The sequence below is a fragment of the Chaetodon trifascialis genome, chromosome 23 (genome assembly GCF_039877785.1).
Source record: "Chaetodon trifascialis isolate fChaTrf1 chromosome 23, fChaTrf1.hap1, whole genome shotgun sequence".
Classification (NCBI taxonomy): domain Eukaryota; kingdom Metazoa; phylum Chordata; class Actinopteri; order Chaetodontiformes; family Chaetodontidae; genus Chaetodon; species Chaetodon trifascialis.
The window spans coordinates 12,937,501-12,959,102 of record NC_092078.1 but is presented as its reverse complement, the minus strand read 5'-3'; the positions used below and the strand labels follow the sequence as shown (position 1 = coordinate 12,959,102).

Here is a 21,602-nt window from a genome sequence, read left to right as displayed (position 1 = left end):
AATCTATGATTTTGAGAAGACAAGAGCATGGTGACAAGTAAATGAAAATGCAGTAGACTGGGGGTGCTGTTTGAACTGATGACGTTCTATGCAGCCTCAACTATACTTTGGGTTAAGTGCTAATTAGCAAATGTTACCATACTAACACACTAAGATGGTCATCGCGTTGAACCGAGTATCTGTTCAACATCAGCATAAGATAACTGTTTATTGATCCCATGCTGGGGAAATAAACTAACAAAATAGAATCAATTATATAGGCTATGTACATTATATACAAGAGATTATTGAAAAGCATTGCCTTATGAAGACTGGTTCAGTTTCACAGTGGATTTTGAATTGCACATGAGTAAAAAATGACCAGCGAGCATGTTGGCATTATGAGCACGCTAGCATTTAGCTGAAAGCGTTGCTGTGCCGAAGTACAGCATCACAGAGTTGCTTGCATGGTCTCAGACTCTCTGTCTTGTTCGTACCTACAGGTGGCGTGTACCAACTGGAAAAGGGTTATGCTCTTCCTCAAACAGAACAAGTCATATGATGAGCTCTTGGCCATACCTGGACACTCAATCCACGCAAGCAAAAACCTGACTCTGTTAAGCAGGTTCCCAACAGCAGAGATAAAGGTCAGCTCCTGCAATGACTCAGAAATGTCGATAAAGTACAAATGGAAAGTATATTCACCTTTGTTTGTGGAGTAGATTGACCTAACAGAAATTTAAGACTCAGTTAGTCTCATCAGTAGTTCATTCAGTCAGAACAGGGTTAGTTTGATGTATGGGAATCAGTTTATTAAACCTCTAATTTAATGTTGCATTCGTTAATAAAATACAGGGGCACCAACCTTCCTTAGCTCAGATGGATTTTATCTATTATTTCTTGTAATACTGATGTAATGATAACGAATGAACCAACAGTAGACCAGTCTGATAATCTGAAGCGTAAACTCTTGCTCAAAAGGACACTGTCTGACCACGACTTCAATGAAAAGTCATTCATTAAACACAATATTGAACCATGAATAATGAATAGTACAACAGAGGATATGGATGATATGACGTAACACAAACAACTGTATGGAGAAACTTCTGGCAAAACAATAGCAGAATAAGTTTGGCGATAGTGAGAAGCAGTTTTGTGAATGTGAAGTTAATTTCTTGAATGAATGCTTGAGAGAATTGAACAAAACGGACAGTATCATAACCTCATGGAGCAACTCTTATTCCAACCCGCTTAAGCATGCCTACTTTGTCAGTGACGCTCCTGTGGATGCCTGCTCCGAACTGACACGAAGGGGCTCCAGGCTGTCGTTCGCAGCCCCCTAGTGGCCAGGGGCTCCAAGCAACTGCCTGGCTTGCCTGTCCTCAAGCCCCGCCCCTGAAGACAAAGAGACACTAGAATGAAAGTCAAAGGAAAAACCAACTGAGCACAAGACAAGAAGAAAAAGAAACTGTCCGCTGCACACTGCAAATGGTATATTCGCTCCAGGGCATGCCTGTTGACCAATAGGCTATCACGCATGTGAGATGGTTTGCAGGCGAGCGATGTGATTTCACCTTATAGAGTGAGAATTAACTAATGATTTGTACCAGGGGCTCAACTGCTTCTCACTATGGTCAATCGAATATATTTTAAATGATCAATTTTCAATGGCATTTCAACATCATTCGCAATGCGCGTTAGACAATTCTTATGAACAAATGACAACATTCAACAATAAACATGACAACATTTCCTAATACTCATCCTAATGAACATGATGACTAAGGGTATAACTAACTTAATATGAAAAAGGAATAAAGAAAGGCAGACTATATTTGCCGAAATGATTAACGCTATTATGGCTACTATTACTAACTGTCTCACGTCAAGCATTTTCAACCTAACCACTACGAACCTCTAGATGGCAGTATGGTTCCATGGTAGAAACTCAGACCAACTTATTAGGAGAATTAAAATCACAGTTTTATCATTTTATAAGATAGAGACACCGGAAAAGCATTGACAACATACAGATGGGACCTGGCACTTTTCATTCAGATGGTTTTACTGTCCTTATCTCTCATGGGGCTATTAAAGAAAGAATTAGCATCTCCATGAGAAACATCCTGGGTGACAGGTAACCTTTGAAGTAAAAGTGTCTGTGACTCTTGTTCCCCCGAAAGAATGTAGAAGAGGTGTTTCTAAGCCAGACGTCCTGTCTCTCTCTGAAATCACACCTCCCTGTGAACAGTCCAAATGGTCAATAACTCTTAAAAGTTGGGATGTTTTAAACTCCCTTTCTCCCGAAGGAATGCAAAAAGGGGGAAAGGGGTCAGTTACAGGTCAGTTCTGCTACAGTGACATAGGTTAATGTGTGCTTATGTTTTGACTACAGGCAAAGCTGAAGTACTACACCAAGTTCATGTTTGTCCGGGACCCATTTGTCCGTCTCATCTCTGCTTATCGGGACAAGTTCCAGAAACCCAATAAATACTTTAAAAGCTATGCAGTCAACATTCTACGCCTCTATGGGAACAAGCGTCATTCATATTATGCAGCGGGCAAGGACAAGGCGAAGGCGGTGGCATCCCAGACAGTACCCTCATTTTACAACTTTATTCAGTACCTGTTAGACCCACAGACAGAGAGGAGAAATCCCTATGATCCCCACTGGAGGCAGATGTACCGCCTGTGCTACCCCTGCGCCATACAGTAAGACCTTTTTCGTAGATGTAAATGTAATGTCTGCGTTGTTTCTGGAAAATTACAGGGTTTATTGACCTGAGGAGGAATAGCCATCATGCAAATATACACAAATTAGATATGATGGATTTTTACAGGCCGATTCTAATGTTTTCCCAATCAATCAAACAACAAAGCAATGAATTGAAATAAATGGATTTATTTTTTCAACAGTAGAATTATACTTGAAACAGCTTTTTTTCATCAGCTCAGTATTTCTAAAATCCCAGCTCCAAACTCATTTACCACGGCCACATTTTATATTACAAATTATTAAAGTCACTTTAATGTCAGGCTTTCAAGAATCTGATGCATGAATTGGCTAATTTGAAAGCTAATTTAGCTCAACCAAAATGTTTTTTGTTCCATCTTGATGTGTAAAATTATTGGAATGTTCCTTTAATATCCACAAATGACCAATGAATTCATTGTTGATTCTCACCTGCAGTTTGATGTTGGTTTGTTTTACTTCTCAGGTATGACTTTATTGGCCATCAAGAGACTCTTCAAGAGGATGCTGAACAGCTGTTTGAGATCTTACAGCTGCAGGATGACATTATGATTCCTCCTTCCTATGAAAACATGACTTCCTCTGGTTCTGTAGAGGACTGGTTTGAAACAGTGCCCCTAGAGGCCAGGAGGAAGCTGTACAAGATCTATGAGAGGGACTTCAGGCTTTTTGGCTACGAAAGGCCTGTCGAACTGCTGGATGGTTGAGACGAAGTCATGAAATCTGCTGGCTAAAAGCATCAAATAGACAAGAATGAGCAAAGACTTTTTATTTCATGCTGGATGTCTTCAACACTAGCATGTTTCCAGACACTGTGCCTGTACATACTTCCTGTATTTCTCCTCCTGCTTTCAAATACATAAATTACATTCCATATTAACAACAGGTAATGTCAGATGTCTTGGTGTCAAGCTGTCAGAGCTATCTCTCCTGAATTTGTCTGTCTTTCAGTAATAAATTGATCTTTTTAAACATCTCTGCCTTCACTTAACTTATTAAAATATTAAGTCAATTCTAAAGTTAAAGTTCGTATAACTAGTGGGCATCCTTTTAAAAAAAGAGCACAAAGCTGAATCAGTCCAGCTTTGTCTCACTGAACTGCTGTATTGTTAGTTGTAAAACTGCAAAGGTAAGAGAATCAGTGTTTTGCTTGGTCCTAATTTACAATAGGCTCCAGGTTGATGCAGGCTTGGTCAGCAACAGCTGCATGCCATTCATGACTGCAACAAATGTACGTTGCTGCACGTTTTTCAGTTTGAAATGGACACATTTTGATGTTTAATAGCTTATTTTTGTGTGAGGTTCAATTTGGTTAACGTAACCACAGCGAAGTGCAATCTGCAAACATAGGCTGGGAAGCCACCACCACACGCCCTGGGAATAGGCTCAATTAGCTAACTGACATTACTAAACTTGTTATTTTAGTGCCATCACTTCACACTTGCTCATATCTGAACCACTCACAATAGAAAGAGTCAAAGCAAGAACAAAAAAAAACAAACAAAAAAAAAACAAGCTGACCTAGTTTAACTAAAAAACCCTTTGACACACAAACAGCCCAATCACTCACATTGCAAATAACCTCCACCTTCTGCTGAACCTCCAAACATTTAATTTCATATCTCTAATTAAGTTGCCACACAAACCTTTTCCCATCACCCTTGCCCTGTTTTGCTGCCTTTGCTTGTAATTCCTCTTATTATTATTGCTGTTGTTGTTTTCCTTCCTTTATAAAATACATTTTATCACTATTGTCTACTTACATTTAGAGATAGATTTCTTTCTCTCTCTGTTTTTGTTTTAGATACACTCATACACACAGACACTGTAACTGTCTGGCATTATTATAATTATTTATTTATTTGTTACTTCTCTTTTGTTATTGTTGTAATTAGTATCCTGATTTTTGTCTATTTATTTCTATTGTTTTGATTTGACTGTTTATCTTAGGGTTTTATTGTCTCCCTCTCGTCATACTGTCTTCCTTTATGTCTCTACCTCTGTCCTGTGTTTATGCACTTTACACCTATTCAAAAATTCAATAAAAGAAATCAGCAGGATGGAGGTAGGTAGCTTTTATTATTTCCGGACAGTATTCTTGTAGACATATGCAGACACATACTCATGTGCTACACACAAGATGCACAAGATAACAATACATGGATTGGACTGCTTTATTTGTGCAGTTAGAGTAGATGTTAAATTATAAATAGCAGTACTCTTGTGTACTGTCTCTCCCAATCTGAGTATTTTACTTAAGATAGAAAGAAAACTTCAAAGACAACAAAAGATACGAATGGCCATCATCTCTCTGAGAAACCGATTGCCCTTTGTCTTACCTTGTCTTACTGACCTCTTACCTGAGTGGCTGGAGCAAAGATGGAGGACACACTCTTGTGAGAGGGCAAAAGGAGTTTTTCACTGTCAGGAAATATTTGGTGTAAAACATAAAACCTGTTCCATTTGCCTCTGAGGATGGGATGATAGTTAGAGTCAACAGCCTGTGACGTCTGTTGGTACGGTAGCCAGTTAGCTTAGCTTAGCATAAAGGCTGTAAACACAAGGCTATCTGCTTCCACCTGTCCCTAGTTTTTAAGCTAAGCTAAACTGCCACTGGTTGTAGCTTCTATTCCTGTGACAGCTGTATAGTCAAAAATTAAACTACAAGCCTGTGTGGTCCAAATGGACTCCTAATATATGATCAGTGTATTTATTCATAGGCTGTGTCTCAAGGTTTGGTCCATTTCTGGGAAGGAGACACAATCACCCTATAAGATTTGTTTCAAATCTTTCATCTGATTTTCACCAGACAGAAGGGCAACAGTCATACCAGGTTAACAGCAACATTTTTAGGCTTTATTACAAAACAACATGACAAAACAATACACTTTCATGTGGAAATCCACACTCACAAAACAAGGTGATAGTGGCTTTGTGTCTGGCAAGGTCCACTCCATGAGGCTGAAATGAATTTCACATTCTTTTGAAAATCATTTGCTGTCTGTCTCAGTAACTGACTGTGAACTGTGGCACATCTGGCCAACTGTCAGTTACTTCCATCTGCTGTGCGTCTTGAGCTTTCTGCAGACACAGATCTGATAGGCGAGCTTCAATCCCATCGTCCTCTTGACCTCTGCTGCAGCGTAGGCAGGGACAGCCCCATCACAGTCACTGTAGTCCATCTGAGGGCTCTGCAGTGGATTCATGGTTCTTAAGTCTCTGACAGGACCGGTACAGTCTGACTGGGCAGTCTATGGCTCAGCAGTCCTTTGGTGCCTTTGGACCCATCAGGGTCTGGGATTTGAGTGGTGTATAATAGATATAGAGACACAGAAAGAGGTGCTGAGACACTCAAAGTGCACTTTTTTTTTGCAGTGCCATCAGGAGAAGAGAACGAGAGAGCAAACAACAACAGAAGTTAAGGAGAAAGACAATATGGCTTTTCCGTGCCTACACACGTAGACGTTCATCTTTGATTCTGTGTAACATTTAGATTGCGTGATATCACGCTCAGCTCCGTGTCCACAGGCAAATTCAGACTGCTTATATTTACATGTTATATTTACATCTGACATATTTATTTCGCTGTGGTTCTCGTCCTGAGACACTTGCAACACTGGAACATGTTTTCTGTCTTTCCACACGTCTCTCTCACATGCTTAGACATAAACTTATCATATATTTCTCAAATATCTCTGTAGTCTCTCTTCACGCCACAGCTCCCATTCAAAGGCATTTGGCAGTAGCCTTTTTGCATGTCTGCCGGTAGTATTCAGTTTATTTGGAGAATGCAAAATGGTGCAATCAGTAGTACGTTTGTATCACCTTTTCATATCGAGCTTTCTTCACACTTAGCCAGTGGTGCTGGTGTTTTAAACATGGGAAAGCTGGCCAACTCCTCCTCTAGTCCTTTCATCCCGTCCCCTACCCCGTCCCCCAGCCCCTCATCCACCTCGTCCCCTTCCCCTGAATCCCTCTCTACCCCCTTTGGTCTCTCCCTCTCCCCCGTCCTTCCATCCAGCATGTCTGCAGCTAAAATTTCGGAGGCAAACTTCAGCCCGCTGCTACTTGTATTGCAGTTGCTATACAGGGAATTCCCATGGCCATTGCTGGGGTTGCTGTGAATCAGGGTGCCACTGTAGCTGTTGCCATGATGGCCACCGTTACCCTGGTTGCTGAGGAGTGTTGTAGACGTGGTTGAGGTCGCCGTCCCATTCCGTTTTTCTGTCAATCTGAATCCCTCGGACAGCAGGCTGGCGCTGCTTGGAGACTGTGGCGTGGCTGACGAGCCCAGCAAGTCCCGCCCCTTCTCTGACGACAGCGAATTATCTGGCAGGTGGTGGCCCTGGCGCCCAATGCTGCGCCGACGGGACATGAAGTAGAGGAGAAATATACCAAACGCTGTACCCCCACAGAAGAAAAGGATGTAGATGGCCAGGACGTGACGACCTCCTGCTGTCGCCACTGTCCCTCCAGCACTGGGGTCTTCTCGCGTCAACTGATAGGCTGCTCTGCGACAGGGGGTGGGGTCTCTGATACCTGGTCCCGCCTCCTGGGCATGACAAATGACAGAGAAGAAGAGAGTTGTTTGATTAGTAGTAGGAATGTCTAAAATTGCACATCAGCTGTGTTCACTGCTAAAAGGTTTTGGTACTTATTATTATTTTTATTGTTATTATTGTTTATTAGTATTTCTATAAGCATCAAAAAGTGTAGGTAGGGTAAACTGGCTCCTTTGAGTTTTGATGTTTTGCCTTTGTACCTGGCATGTGCAGATGTATTTTCCCAGGCTTTCCTCTGTGACAGTCACCTCCAGGTCAGAGTGGTGCTGCCTGGTGTGTCTGTGGGGAGGATGCTCCCAGCTACAGGGCCTGGGAGACAGCTGGACACATGGCAACAGGAGGCGCAGACCCATAGACACTCTCAGCTCCCTGGTGGACGGGTTGCAACGCCCTGAAGGAGACAACAAGCAAGGACAGGAGAGAGTTTTAAGAGAAACAGACATGGAGGTATTCCACAGGAAGAACTCCACATCATATTGCCGTCTCCAAATGAAAGCGTTAAAATGAGATATGCTTACCGTCCTGTGTATTACACGTTCTCAAGGCATCATCTACCATATCACCTGGACCTGGCCTGGACACACACATGCACAAAATGGAGTCACACTTTTGCATCAAAGAGTCAGTGGGAACATAACTTGTGCTTATCTAAGGATTTCTTCAAATAACTGATTGGTCTACCAAACAGAACAGTAAACAGTTCCAATTTTGATAACAAATTAATGTAAAGGGTACATAGGAGTGTTTCCTACATGACTACTTTTCTTACATTACATTTAGGCTTTCTTGTGCGTAGGTGTGAGCAGAATGTTGGTCAGACGGGTTCATTTTATGACCCCGTGCTGCTGCTGTCTGCTTTTGCTTTTCATTTTTGGAGGGCTTCCAGTTCACTGGGATATTTCTGTAGTACTCACTCTGCAGTTGTGGGCCTGCAGGCTTTTTCCGTTGTGCTCCACTCACAGCCCAGGCCTCTGGCTCTGGCACACACCTCACAGCCGAGATACACAGCGCAGCCTTCGGCCTGGAGACGAGCCAGAGACAGAGGGCTGCCCACCAGAGCCCAGCCCTGAAAACATGAGGAACCATTACACTAACGTTGAGCAATGTAACAGGTATTTCTGAGCACTGCAGATTCATATATGCAAGTCTGTGTGTCTATGCAGTATGTGTAAATGCTCTACCTGATGCAGTAATATGTTGTTGACAGGCTCCTGTGAAGTGAACAGGGGAATTTCCTGCAGTAAGGTGGCATTCTGGCCCACTACTGCCACCTGGTGGAGCTCCCCACGATCTGCAACACACACAAACACACTTGGTAAAAAATAAATCTCATTTTTAGCAAAAAAGTTCTCTTTGACAACTTTCATTTGCAGATTTTTTTCTTTACATATCCTGTCCTTCATATCCTGTCCTTTCTAATCCCTGTTGCCTTCTCCCCTCACCTGTTCCAAGGTGCAACACTGCTCCTCTCAGCTCCTCTCTGCTGCCAGTCTGCGTTACAGCCAGCTTGGTGTATGTAATTCCCTTCCGGACCAGCAGGGGTGCTGCAGTAACACTGTTCTCCATCAGAGGGTGGTCCCTCACAAATGTCAACACCTTGTCAGGAAGTTTCAGGGAGGATTCAAACCCCTCAGCCTTCAAAGCATTGTTCAAACACTACAAAATGTGGAGGAAAGGACAAAAAGTTATGAGATATTTATATTGTTATTTATATACCAATGTATAAGAAATGGTGATGATAGTACATGTGCAGTAGTTATGTGGTTGTACAGTTTAGTACCTGGCCAGGCCTTGGTGTGGGGACAGGTTCAGGGTTGATCCAGTTCTCGCAGGTCTTCTTCAGCTCTTTAAAGGGGCCGTCCATCACTTTGCTGATATCAGACAGACTGAAAACACACACTGCTGATAACTCCTCACGCTCCCTAAGAGAGAGAATGGTTGATATTTAGCCACGAGGTTGGTACTTTGTGAGGGGAGAAGGTTCACTTCAGAGGATGTTCAAAAGAATAGTTTGGCATTTTGAGCAATCTGCTTGTTCTGTTTCTTGAGAAAAGTTAGATGAGTTGACACCATAAATATAAAGCTACAGTCAGGAGATGGTTAGCTTAGCTTAGCATAAAGACTGGAAACGGGGAAATGGCTGGCCTGGATTTGTCTTAGAGTAATACCACAACTTTATATGGATTAAACAAGATAAAATGCATTAATTAGGCAGCATTAGAGGTTCTGGTACTTTCTGACAAAGCAAGGTTAGCCACTTCCCTGCACATCCAGTCTTTATGCTAAACTAAGCCAACCATCTCCTGACTGGATCTTCATTGAATAGGCAGACACGAGAGTGGTGTACTTCCATGCTATCCTTTAAATATACGCTACAGTACAGCTTGTACTTCAGTGTGTTTTGAGAGAGGGAAACTGTGGTTTCACCCATGCTTGTTCTTTAACTCACCACTGGGACGTGAACAGTCCATAGAAGTGCGTGCTGCTGGGGTCGCCTGGTGTGTGTTGCGTGGTGAAAACATCAGTAAGGATGTTGTAGCGCTGACCGCTGGGTTTGTCCTCACACACCAGCTCAGCCTTGAGGAAGGTGGTCCAACGTCGCTGCAGAGTCTTCATCCCGCCCACGTCAGACTGAACAGACAGGGAGAGACAGATTAAGCCCCCAGTGAATTCATACGAGGCGATCAGTCAACCAGTCAGTCGAGATGTACGGTTACCTTGCAGACTCGTGCCACCCTGGGCACTTTGACTTTGGTGTAGAGGTCATACTCTTTGGCCACCTCGGTGAAGAAGAAGTAGATTTTGTCATCGTCTCCCGTCGGGTTGCTGTCTGCGGACTGCTCTATGAAGGCTGAGCTCACAAACTCGGGGTCTGAGACATGACACATGCAATTAGACATTTTCCTGTGGGAAAGTATGATCAACTGTCTGCGCATGTCAGCAAATGTACAGTAAATATGAGGGTTTACAAGTGCATGAGTGCGTGCAAGCATGCATGTGCGTCTCACCACTCAGCCAGTTGATGGATCGTTCAGTTCGGATGCGCTCCTGCTCAGGGCCCGTTGCCCGAGAGATGTCGAACAGCGTTCCCAGGAAGTTGCTGGTGGCTGCTGTGTATAGGGTACCACCTTAGACAAGAGAGACAGAATTAAGTAGGATTTATTTAAATAGAAAAAAATTAGCTTAGACTGATACCCTGACAAACCAGACAACAAAGAAATGTCAATCAATCAATCAATCAATTGGTCAAGCGTTCAGCAGTACCGTCCCACCTGCCATAACAGCTGTGTAGTGCTGACTGGGCTCAAAGGGACATTTGCCCTTCCCCGTCTCCATCTTCACCCCTCCATCCTCGGCTTTTTCCAGGGTGAAGGAGGAGACCTCCTGGGGGACGACGGGAGAAGAGGAGTTAGAGCTGCAAAAGCAACGCTGCACTGGCATGTGAATAATGGTAATTATGTAGATTACTCTTTGTCACAGCTGTCTTCTGTTTTATTATCCTCTCAATTAAATATGGTGAAAAAATATTTGGTTTCAACTTGATCTCTACAGGTATGTCTGCTTGAGATGAAACCATAATTGAGTCTAATTATGCTCTTTTGTGCTTAAAGCTTTAGCGACTTTGGTGCTCAAAGCACCTTTTAGAAAATGTCACTCATAACAAAACATCTGAAAGGTTTTTGTTGGTTGAGTGGCACCAAACGTTTTTCTAAAATATCACTCAGGAAAAGTCTGAGTGGAGTCTGAAAAAGGCAAAAAAGTTCAAATATGAACACATTTCCTGCAGGGTAGGATAACAGCACGTGTGTGAGTGTGTGCTCTTTTGCCTGTCTGTTTGGTGAAGGACTTGGGTGTGAATGAGTGTGGGAACTTGTCACACAGATTAATTTGCAGCTCTTAGTGTACATACTGTAGGTGCAAACACACACACAGACAATGATGCTCAGGGACACACATGTCAGCAAAGTCACATCAGTTTGGAATTATAGTGAGCTGCAGCTGTGTGTGTGTGCAGTGATGTGGCAGATCCTCAGGCATAGATCTGCCCTATAATGTCTCACTCAAATACAAATTTACACATGCAGGCACAGATGAAAAGGAGGAGGGCCTCTCTCTCTCTCTCTCCCTCTCTCTCTCTCTCTCTCTCTCTCTCTCTCTCTCTCTCTCTCTCTCACACACACACATACACACACACACACACACACACACACACACACACACACACACACACACACACACGTGCACTGACCAGGAAGGCACACTGGGGGTCGAAGGCGTAGGTGCCACACACGTAGATGCGTCCATCCCCCAGAAACTCCAGCAGACGGATGTAGTTGTTACAGTCGACCTGCAGGGGGAGACAAACACCCAGAAATAAAGACAAACATTCACATTCAAGTTCAATAAATTGTGGGGGGGGGGGGGGAATCACCATTTACTGCATTTGTATATACATTGATTACATTTTTCATTAGATTATTAAACGGCCTGGCTCAGTTTCAACATCATAAAACATCTGAAACATGAAAGAGTAGGTTCACTATCACATAAAAATGATAAATTTGATCTTAATACATGATATAAAATGCAGAAATACAATTTCTTAAATATATCACTGCATTATTTATCTAAATTGATGTTCAATCAAATACACACACACCTACACATATGTATATATGTATGTATACATTGTACAGTATGTAATTATAGCTGAAAACTTCAGGTTAATCTGTAATGACTTTAGATCCAAAATCAAGTGCATTTTGAAAATGATTGGTCCAGCAAAACAACAAATCAGTCCATGACCAGAAGCAATCCTGTGCTGACCGCACTGAGCTTTAGGAGAAAGGTTGGAGTGGATCCTGGGAGCAGCTGGGGTATCAATGATTCTGATTGGAAACTGGAGACCCCCACTGCTGGATCAGACACTTGAGACCCCCATTGCTACCAGCAGAGATCACTCATACTAACTCAGACTCACACAGGCATGTAAACTGCAACTTAAGACTCCTCACTTTCATGCATGAATAATACACAGCCAGCGCACTTATGTGCTCTTTCTCATAAACACATGACATAGATGAGGTTTGCGTTGAGCTCCCCTCGCTTTTTTAATCTCTCCTCTCTATACACATGCATACTCAGTCCACAGCTGTTATGGAAAAACACCCCTATTGTCCCTCTCCAGTTACCATGACGCTGTGATGCAGGCAAATTGTTTCCGCCAGTGTGTGTGTGTGTGCGTGCGTGTGTGACTTTGCGTGCCACCCTGGATGAGCTCCAGGCCTGAGTCACCTTCACCCCAGGGACCTGATCCTCTCTGATACACAGATCATGTCACCCAAATCTGCCCCCCCCAACACCACACCAGCAGCCCTAACACTGGTACAGCTCCATGTGAGATGGACAGAGAGCCAGAGGAAGAGAGAAAGACAGCTCAGGAGGGTAACAATGGGATCATCTTGGGATTAGCTGTTTCATTGGTCCAAATTAACCTCGTTCATAATAGGCTTCATTCACTATCTGGCATGGGGTGAATAGAATGGCTCTATTCTGCTCGATTTGATTCTATTTTATTCTCTGTGAGTGTGTGAGCTTCCATGATGTTACAGCTCGCTGTGCAAATTGAATATCCTGCCCGCAAAACACCTAAAAGCTTTCATGCTATCTCAGACCGACTTATTAAAAACGATTCCACTGGAAGTAGATCTGTCACACTTTCACTGTCACACGAAATGTTGCTTTTCTTCTTAAAGCTGCTCTAAAGCAATGCTAATGTCACTCTGTGTCATTAGGCAAAGGTTTGCTAGCACATCAGCCACCACAACTTTACAAGGCGATATGTGTCAATGTCGCAGGGCCCCCCGGTGGCCATGAGAATGAATAACTCTAGGTTAGAGCCAACTATCAATCTGTCTGCAAAAACAAATCTTGGCCTGTGTGTCCAAACCTATCACCTGTCTCATCTGCTGAAAGGTAACACAAACCTTTATGCACTCAGGTAAACAACTCTCCAGTCAACACTAAATAATAATCACAGATGAGTCAACATTTGTTCACATGTGAATTCACCGCAGGGTAATTTAATATTAGATTTCTCCTGCAGGATGGGATTTGGTGGATAGTCAACAGACTTGAGCTCAGTTGAATAGTGTTAACCTACCTTTGTGGTCTCACAAAAGACAGTTAGTGTCTGATGTGTTGTTCTGGCTTACGATCAATGCGGTGTTAACATCTCTGATAACAGCCGAGCATTGTGTGACCCCACTAACTTGCCCTGATTTGTCCTTCTGAGTCTGTAGTTTTCGCATGATTCACACACGCACACACACATTAGGTTTTCATCACTTTTGGGGACTTACATTCATTTCCTGGAGACTTCTCATAACTATGACCACCACTCGCCTAAGCCTAAACTTAGTTTTGTCCTCACAGGCATGGCGAGTCTCCGCTGATTGTGTCTGACTGTCAGACTGACTGTGAAACAGAGTTTTGTCACCACAATTTGAGTAATGCATGGCTACATGGCTACACACACACACACACACACACACACACACACACACACACACACACACTGAGTCAACTTCAGTGTAGTTTCTTGTTGAGTCTATTGTTTCACTCTCTAATCTTAATCCATTTCTTCTCCATTTTTCTCTCTCAGTTCAACAATGCTCCTCATCCTTCCTTGCTCCCTCCCATCATCCCCCCCGCTTCCTTTTTCCTTCCCTGTCTCCTTTTTCTTAATCCTTCTGACTCACTTATAATCTTGTAATCAATGTTTGCTCAGGAAAAACTCCAGTTTTCTCTCATGCCGTCATCAGTCTTTCACCTCGCGAGCTCCTTGTAGCGGAAAGCTAAAAACTGTGACGACTGTACAAAGTGGGTCAAAACTAATTGCACTTCCCTTCTGTTAACACACTGACCTTCCAGTGGCTTTGTTTATCTTTTGATTTGACCTCATTTTGCTGGACTGGAGGCATTTGTCTGGCGTTTTTGAGCACTATCGGGCCATTAGAGAAATCTCAGCTATGACGCTGAGGCTGGTACTGCTTGGTAAACTGTCAAAACCAATGAGTCAGTAAGACGTTACTCAACAAATACAGTTCCAGTATACAGTTAGTTTTACTGTAAGCAGTTTGAGTTGATGTCCTATTGTAGCTTGAAGCATAATGAGATGTACAGCTTGAGTGTACAGTACGCTCTATTTAATCACTTTCCATAACAGTTACTGGACATCTGCGCGCGCACACACACACACACACACACACACACACACACACACCCCTGATGAGGTCTTGGCATAAATCCCAGAACTTCCCATCCGATGCCTAGCAGCACGGGGTTGTGACGCACACACAAATAGTACATGTCCACGCTGCAGTACAGAATATAGGCTCCATCACACATTTTAAATGTCTGAGGCCCCTTGAATACAGCAAATTACAGTTGAAATAAGATGGGGGTATTACTCTACCAGGTTTGGATCTGATTGCTTTTTATTTCATCTCCATATGAAATCTGTTTAGGTTTACAGACACACACACACACAACCCTCACCTCCGTCTTTCCCTTTGCCACACAAGACTTCCTCTTCTCCTCCGGCACATTCCAAACAATCTGGAACAAGAGAAAGAGAGACTGGATAAGTTTTTGTCACTTGCTCATCAGTAGCTGCTCAGAAGTGTTTAGTCTCAACACGAAAATGTACTTCCATTTAAACACCCAGAGAGTCCTAACCTGAGCAATTTCTAAACAGAATAGGTCGCTCAAACATCACTTAGCGTTTTGAATCCAGTCCCAAAGTCAATTAGATCCATATTTTATGATTACAAACAGAGATCCAGATCATCGCAATCAACCCCGGACCAATTTTTCTGCTGTTTTCTGGATGCCGTTTAAAGGAACAGTTGGAGTTTTTGGTGAAATATGTTCATTCAGTTTAGCTGAGAAAATCTATACCTCTTTCATGTCTTCATGGTTAGCAGGAAACCACAGCCTGGTGACAGTTAGCTCTGCCAATTAGCACCTCTAAGCCTCATTAATTAAGCGAATCACCTGCAGCCTTCATACTTAGTGTGCGGATAATTCTTACAAGACGACATTAAGAATACAATGTGATCGATACAACAACCACTCACAAAACACACACATCCTTCATACCTTCTGTAGGCGTTGGTTCAGGTTGTTGGTGTCCACAGCCAGTATGGCATCCCTACCACCCAGGAACAGCATGCCTGATGAACGGTCCAGGAGGAAGGTGCTGAAGTTGGCTATGCCCTCAAGCTTATCTGGACCAAGGATGTTGTCTGTGGACATACGGGGAGAGAAGGGGTGAGATTTTCAAGATTCAAGAGGAAAGTGTGAGCAATAATTTAATATGGCCAGGGCTGCCATCATGCGCAGCCAGGCGGCCAAGGCCACCCTGATGCAATCGCTATCGAGTATGGCCCTCGAAAGAAGACAGAAAAATGACATGGCCCTCGATGGGAAAATGTTCCCTGGTGTAAATGAAAGAATGAATGCTCAACAGGGTGAGATAATGTCAAATTCCAAATTCCCAGCAAGAGATTTAAAGAGATAAAGAGATGAGGGATGAGAATAGGAGGGCGGGAGATGAGAGCAACCCTTGTTTCACCCTGCCCTCTCACACAATCAGAGCTTCAGATTAACTCCTTTAATCCCTCACAGTCTCATCACTCTTTTTCACTCTGTTTTTGTGACTTTTTTCTTCTTTTCCTCACTTAACAGTCACAGACACAACAGCATCAGCTCTACTGTCTTGTGTTCCATGTACATTATCCTTCAAACATCCTATTGCCTCTGTTTTAATGTTCCCTGCATATATTAATCCAGTCAAATCCACTGAAGAAATACAATAAACTAAATTATGCATACTACTTACATATAATGAATAATGCATTCATCTTTTATATGTGTGTAATCTCAGATATATTCATCTCTTTAATCTCCAAACTATCGTATGAATCAACTCCCAAAGCTTTTGGATTGCATTTGCCTTCTCAGCCTCCCTCCTACTGTGCTCACAGGACCTCTGTGTGCGTGTGTGTTTGCGTGTGTGTGTGAAGGATTTCACAAGTCCGACAATGATGACCTTTGTTGACCTTCATGATAAAGGCCAGAGATGTTCAGAGAGAACAGAAGATTCATGGAGACAGCGTCGTTTCCAAAAGCGGAACCCGTGATTGGTTTCCAAGTCGTACTACATAACCAATCAAACAAACACACTACAAAGACAGGAACTCATTGTGCCACAGATTAACTCATCAGGGGATAGATTAAAGACTAATGCTAATGAATAAAGCCTGTGATGTTAATTTAACCTCAAACAAACCAAGAGAAGAAGAATACATTACTCATCACATATGCGCAATCACCCAATGATGAGACATGACGAACGACACAGCCAATGAAACCCAAGCAGATGCAGACACATACCACGTTTGTCATAGACACATGTGGAAACGTCAGCAAGTTAATCTTAGTTGAACTGATCAGTGTTTTGTATATTGCAGAAGGTACAACATGCTCCTCAGAAATCAATGCATGTGACTTTGAATGTGTTATTTTTATTTCAAGGGTTACATAGTTTTACTTAAGATGTTCCAACATTTGTCTCTTAAACAGCCATATCATCCTCTATAAACACACAGCCTCCAACCGTCACACGTACTCTCCCTCATCTACCTTACATGCAGGCTTGAAATAGAATAATAAGCCCATTAAGGGTGGATAGGAAAACAAAGTACATTCTCCTCTGTAATGGGCTTTTCTAACTCATCTGATAATTATGGGGAATCAGAGAGAGGAGGAGAAGAAAGGAGATAACAAAAGCATTCATGCACACGCCCTGTATTATTCTGCAGGCTGAGGTGAGGAGGTGACGAAGGAACACAAGAGCAGAGGAGGGAATTCAAAAGCAAAACAGAGAGGAGCAGAGGTCTGATGCAAGTGCAATCACGATGAAAGCGGCATTTATTTATTCACCTTCATCAAGATAATAGCTAAAAGGACGACTGTTGACTGAAATGACTTTTAGAGCTTGAACATGAAATGAAAGAGGATACAGTCTGAGGAAAACCCTTTGAGGAACACAACCATCAATTTGGCAGCTGTCGACTAAAAGATTTAAACGAGCACCGCCGCCACCGTCCTCCACTCCTGTTGTGGCGGATGGGACTGGGATATTCAGATAAACAGCACTCCGCGTTGACATGGTTTTCCACTTAGAGCTTGTCTGTGTTATTCTGTGAAAAAGAGATCCAAACACTCTGACATCTGCCCGTAACTGAATCACAGACATTTTCTCTGGCCCTGCCTCCGTCCAGACTCCCTCACGCCGCCCGTCTGTGTCTGTTTCCCGTAACATTTCACATGAATGTCATTTCTCATTCACTAAGAAGCCATCTGTTCAGCTAAAAGCCTCCAGGCAGTCAATAGCATGCCGCGCTCTGATTTGCTCACAGGCAGCCTGCACTTCCTGAAAACCAGCAAATGTGAAGAGAGAGATAGCGGTCTGTTAAAGCAGATGCGCACGCCAGACCGAAGCAGACACATACACACACAAACACACACAGCTGCCACAACTGTTCCTCAAATGCAACAAAGCTGCTGATATCATTTCTCAAAGTTCCTGTGTAGATCTAGATTAAAACTTTTTGTAGTCTCTTCCTCTTCTTTTATACCCTCAGCTAATAAAATAAACACTTCCCTTCTCAATCTGTCAATCATAGCTGACTTCAACTGAAAGCCGAAGGAGATGAAAAGCGGGACAACAAACACATTAGAGACCCCTCAGTCTTATCTCTCTCCTTCAGAGACCACTTCTTTTCATACTTGGGCTCCTTTTGTCGCTTCTCTTCGTCTGTTCTGTCATCCATCCATCCTTTCATCACCCTGCAGCCCTGCATCGCCAAAAGACATCACTTCTGCAAACTCTCTTTACAGCCTGTGTCCTTCTGCCGGCCCGATACACACACACACACACACACACACACACACACACACACACACACACACACACACACACATGAACGCATGCACACACAGACAGCAAAGCAGACGTAAGTGTTAGTGACACAGGCCAAAGGCAAGGTCTGCAGAGATGTCCTTGCGCACTGGTTCTCGCTGGCAGTGTGGGACATGATGGCACACACACACATACATGCGCACACACACGCACACAGGGCGACCACCTGCTGTGCACCCTAATGTAGAGAGATGATTCCTAGAGCAACACCATCTGCCCTTCTCACCCACAGCGGCACACACACCTCCAACCCTACACATCCAGGCTTCAGAAAGACATAAAACGTGCAGTTTCTTGCTTGTCTTTTATCCTTGTGATGTATACGTTGCTGTTTGTCAGAAGCACTTTATGAATACATTTGATCCAACGTGTCACACAGGGAGATGGGATGCTCTGCAGGTTGGGTAAATGCCTCCTCTTTGACAGAGGGAGCCTGCAGCTCACCGTAGATCAAATATCACCTCCTGCCCGTGTGTCTTTGTGGCGTGCACATACTGTGCCCATTCACGCGTGATGTGTGTACGTGGAGATGTGCGGTGCTAACATTATCAAAAACACACATGTTGAAACAAAGCACAGCAGGCCAGGTGTAAGAAAATCCATGCAGCGTGCTCAAATAAAGTGATTATGATGGCACCTCTGTGCAGTGAATTAGCACAGACTGAGAGGCTCATGCCCGACCTCTGTGTTGCTTACAGTAAGTGCTTTCTACCACATTAACTTGAGACAATTTAATGTTTCGGCCAGGGTCAAACTATGTTCAATATGTCTTTGGTGGCAAAAATATTTTCTTGCCTTTCTCATTCCTGCTTTCCTTGAAAAGTCAAATAAACTCTCTCTGTAAACCTGTATTAATTGGACTTAATGGACACTTGGGGGCAGCAGAAGCAAGCTGTGAACACTGACATTTATCAATTTTAATTTTCTACATTGCACATATTAAATGGATCACTTTTAATATAAAAAATGATTAGTGCAAATGCATGAAGCCAGGTGTTGCTATGTAACAGAACAGGCATCCCACACACTGTAATCCCTAATAAAAAATAATAATAGATAGTGGTTATTGAAGTGCTTTTGTAAATTCTGTTGCATAATATGGATGTAAAGGGTACAATATACAAAATGCAGGGCTTATAAAAAATGAGGAACTTCGCATTAAAAATGATGGGGGTGATGTGTCTGGAAAAACTGGTGACCTTATACATGCTGCTAAAAAAATAAAAAAATCACACCCAGGGTATATTTTAAAAAGCGACTGGTGTGAGTATAAATGAATAAGTAGTCCTAAAATACAAAATCCTCTCCCCTGCCATGAATCATTCATTCATTATACATTAAACATGACTGAGAGGCAGCCAGGGAGAGAGACCAACAGAGTGTGTGTGTGTGTGTGTGTGTGTGTGAGTGTGTGTGTATGTGCGTGCATGTCTGTGTGTGGCGTTGTCCATTAAGGGTTTAATAAACTGACTTTTGCTCTGGGGGACCAAGCCTGGTCTCTGACTGCAGGGCATTGTGGGATTGGACCAACCAGGAAGTGATAAATTATACACTTCCCTCCTTCATCTGTCAATCAAAATTGACGGGATGGAGAGAAGAGATGCAGAGAGGCGCACACATGCCCCAGCCCCCACAGTCTCTTAACACACATACACACACTCAGCTCCTACGGTGAGACAGGACACAGCTGCATCATCAACACAGTCCCACACTCTGCACATCTATAGCACTATCATCCACTGAGCTCAATGCCATTTTCCAGCTGTGGTTTCCTCTGAATTGTTCAGCAGCAGTCAGACAGATGTACTCCACAGGTTAAAAGAATACACCGGCTTTTGGCAGATTGTCCCATTAGACAGCAAACCCATTAGCAGGCTTCCCTCACACCTCAGCATGCATTATGATGAGTGATAGCAGAGCGTAGCATCCAAACCTCCTGGCATTTAGACACAGGAGGAAAGCTAAGCTGTGGTGCCTAAAACAGAAGATAAATTATGAAAAATAATAATAATAGTCAGGACTGATGTTGCCAAGATTGTTTTAGTATTTAAGGTGAACAAGCACATTCTTACACTCTTATTTTCAGCTGTCTCCTTTGAACTTTGTGGAGCATATTTCATCTACACAGACCAGTATTTTTACACAAAACATGGCTCAACATCAGATTTGCTTTTAACCAACACACACCTGGACCAGCAGCTGTGATGTGTCAGTGTTTGCACACCTTGCGTACTTTGTGTGTACATGGAAAATTAAATATGTACACTAGCTTGCAGATAAGGGCTGAATCATCCCTGGCCCGACACCAGGATGTCTTTGTTGAAAATTTCTGGATTTTGCACAATGTAAACAGAGCAAAACAGGGCAAGACTCAAGGCGGTAACAATACTGTTAATGTTGAGGTCATGGCAGAAAAAGCTGCAGTAGCGTCATAGATTAGCTTCTAATCTTCCCACCTTTCTTTTGTTCAGACAAAACAGCTGACTTAACATCCTGACATACTGCCCCCACTGTTCATAGGCTTAATTGCATCTTTCAAGGATGCACACTACCAATGCCCTGAGGGAAGGTAGCCATCATGGGTATTTTAATGGTTAGTTACAGGGAAAACAAGCACATCATGGGCCTCATCGCTTCCACTGAACGTTGTCTGTCTGCTGCACAGACAGGGTGAAGTTTATACTAAACAGTAGCTTAATTTGAATAAGATTTACAACAAAAATACAGTGTTCTAGCATCCAGACAATGAAAATGGTTACTAAGAGTGTGTGTGTGTGTGTGTGTGTGTGTGTGTGTGTGTGTGTGTGTGTGTGTGTGTGTGTGTGTGTGTGTGCGTGTGTAATGTTTGGTTAACCCCTTCTCATTGTACCTAAGTGGCTCATTGTCTTTGCTTTGATTGATGGCAGAAGTCAGCTATTCAGGCATATCCTGCCTCAAGAGCTGTTTCTAGAGTGTGTTAAAGTACGAGGCGGAGGGAGGCAAAGTGTGCTGCAGAACGTTAATTGAAAATTGAAAAATAAATATAAATATATTGGCCCGCATCCGTTCAAAACCTTGCTTTGACACAGCATCAGATCGTCTCATTTATCATATTTGTGTGAATGTGTGTGACAGAGATCAAGACCGAGTAAGTGAAAAGAGAAGGACAAGCCTTCTCTTGTTGTGGTCCCAGTCATTTTCAGCCTCTTTTCAGGCGATATGAGGGCCTCACAAAAGCATCAAAGCTGTGTGCTCTTTAGATCTACAGACAGACTGG

The 21,602-nt window shown here is 43.0% G+C and overlaps 2 protein-coding genes across 2 annotated transcripts in view; one reads left to right on the top strand and one right to left on the bottom strand.

Annotated features, from left to right (window-relative positions):
* Window positions 1–154: 154 nt before the first annotated feature.
* Window positions 155–3,441, top strand: LOC139351806 (carbohydrate sulfotransferase 12-like). The gene is made up of 4 exons (XM_070993810.1): window positions 155–175; window positions 483–626; window positions 2,378–2,694; window positions 3,201–3,441. The coding sequence occupies exons 1-4, from the start codon at window positions 155–157 to the stop codon at window positions 3,439–3,441; spliced, it is 723 nt and encodes a 240-aa protein (XP_070849911.1).
* A 2,127-nt stretch (window positions 3,442–5,568) lies between these two features.
* sema4f (sema domain, immunoglobulin domain (Ig), transmembrane domain (TM) and short cytoplasmic domain, (semaphorin) 4F) overlaps window positions 5,569–21,602 on the bottom strand; it is a 51,985-nt gene continuing 35,951 nt past the window's right edge. Inside the window, exons 2-15 of the mRNA XM_070993083.1 lie at window positions 15,460–15,605; window positions 14,857–14,916; window positions 11,546–11,644; window positions 10,569–10,680; window positions 10,305–10,424; window positions 10,014–10,168; window positions 9,746–9,927; window positions 9,077–9,218; window positions 8,739–8,952; window positions 8,478–8,587; window positions 8,211–8,362; window positions 7,815–7,870; window positions 7,497–7,687; window positions 5,569–7,286 (exon numbers count right to left, since the gene is read on the bottom strand). Of these exons, the coding sequence (XP_070849184.1) occupies window positions 6,564–7,286; window positions 7,497–7,687; window positions 7,815–7,870; window positions 8,211–8,362; window positions 8,478–8,587; window positions 8,739–8,952; window positions 9,077–9,218; window positions 9,746–9,927; window positions 10,014–10,168; window positions 10,305–10,424; window positions 10,569–10,680; window positions 11,546–11,644; window positions 14,857–14,916; window positions 15,460–15,605 (2,462 nt within the window). The 3' untranslated portion in view covers window positions 5,569–6,563. The remainder of the gene's footprint in view (window positions 7,287–7,496; window positions 7,688–7,814; window positions 7,871–8,210; window positions 8,363–8,477; window positions 8,588–8,738; window positions 8,953–9,076; window positions 9,219–9,745; window positions 9,928–10,013; window positions 10,169–10,304; window positions 10,425–10,568; window positions 10,681–11,545; window positions 11,645–14,856; window positions 14,917–15,459; window positions 15,606–21,602) is intronic.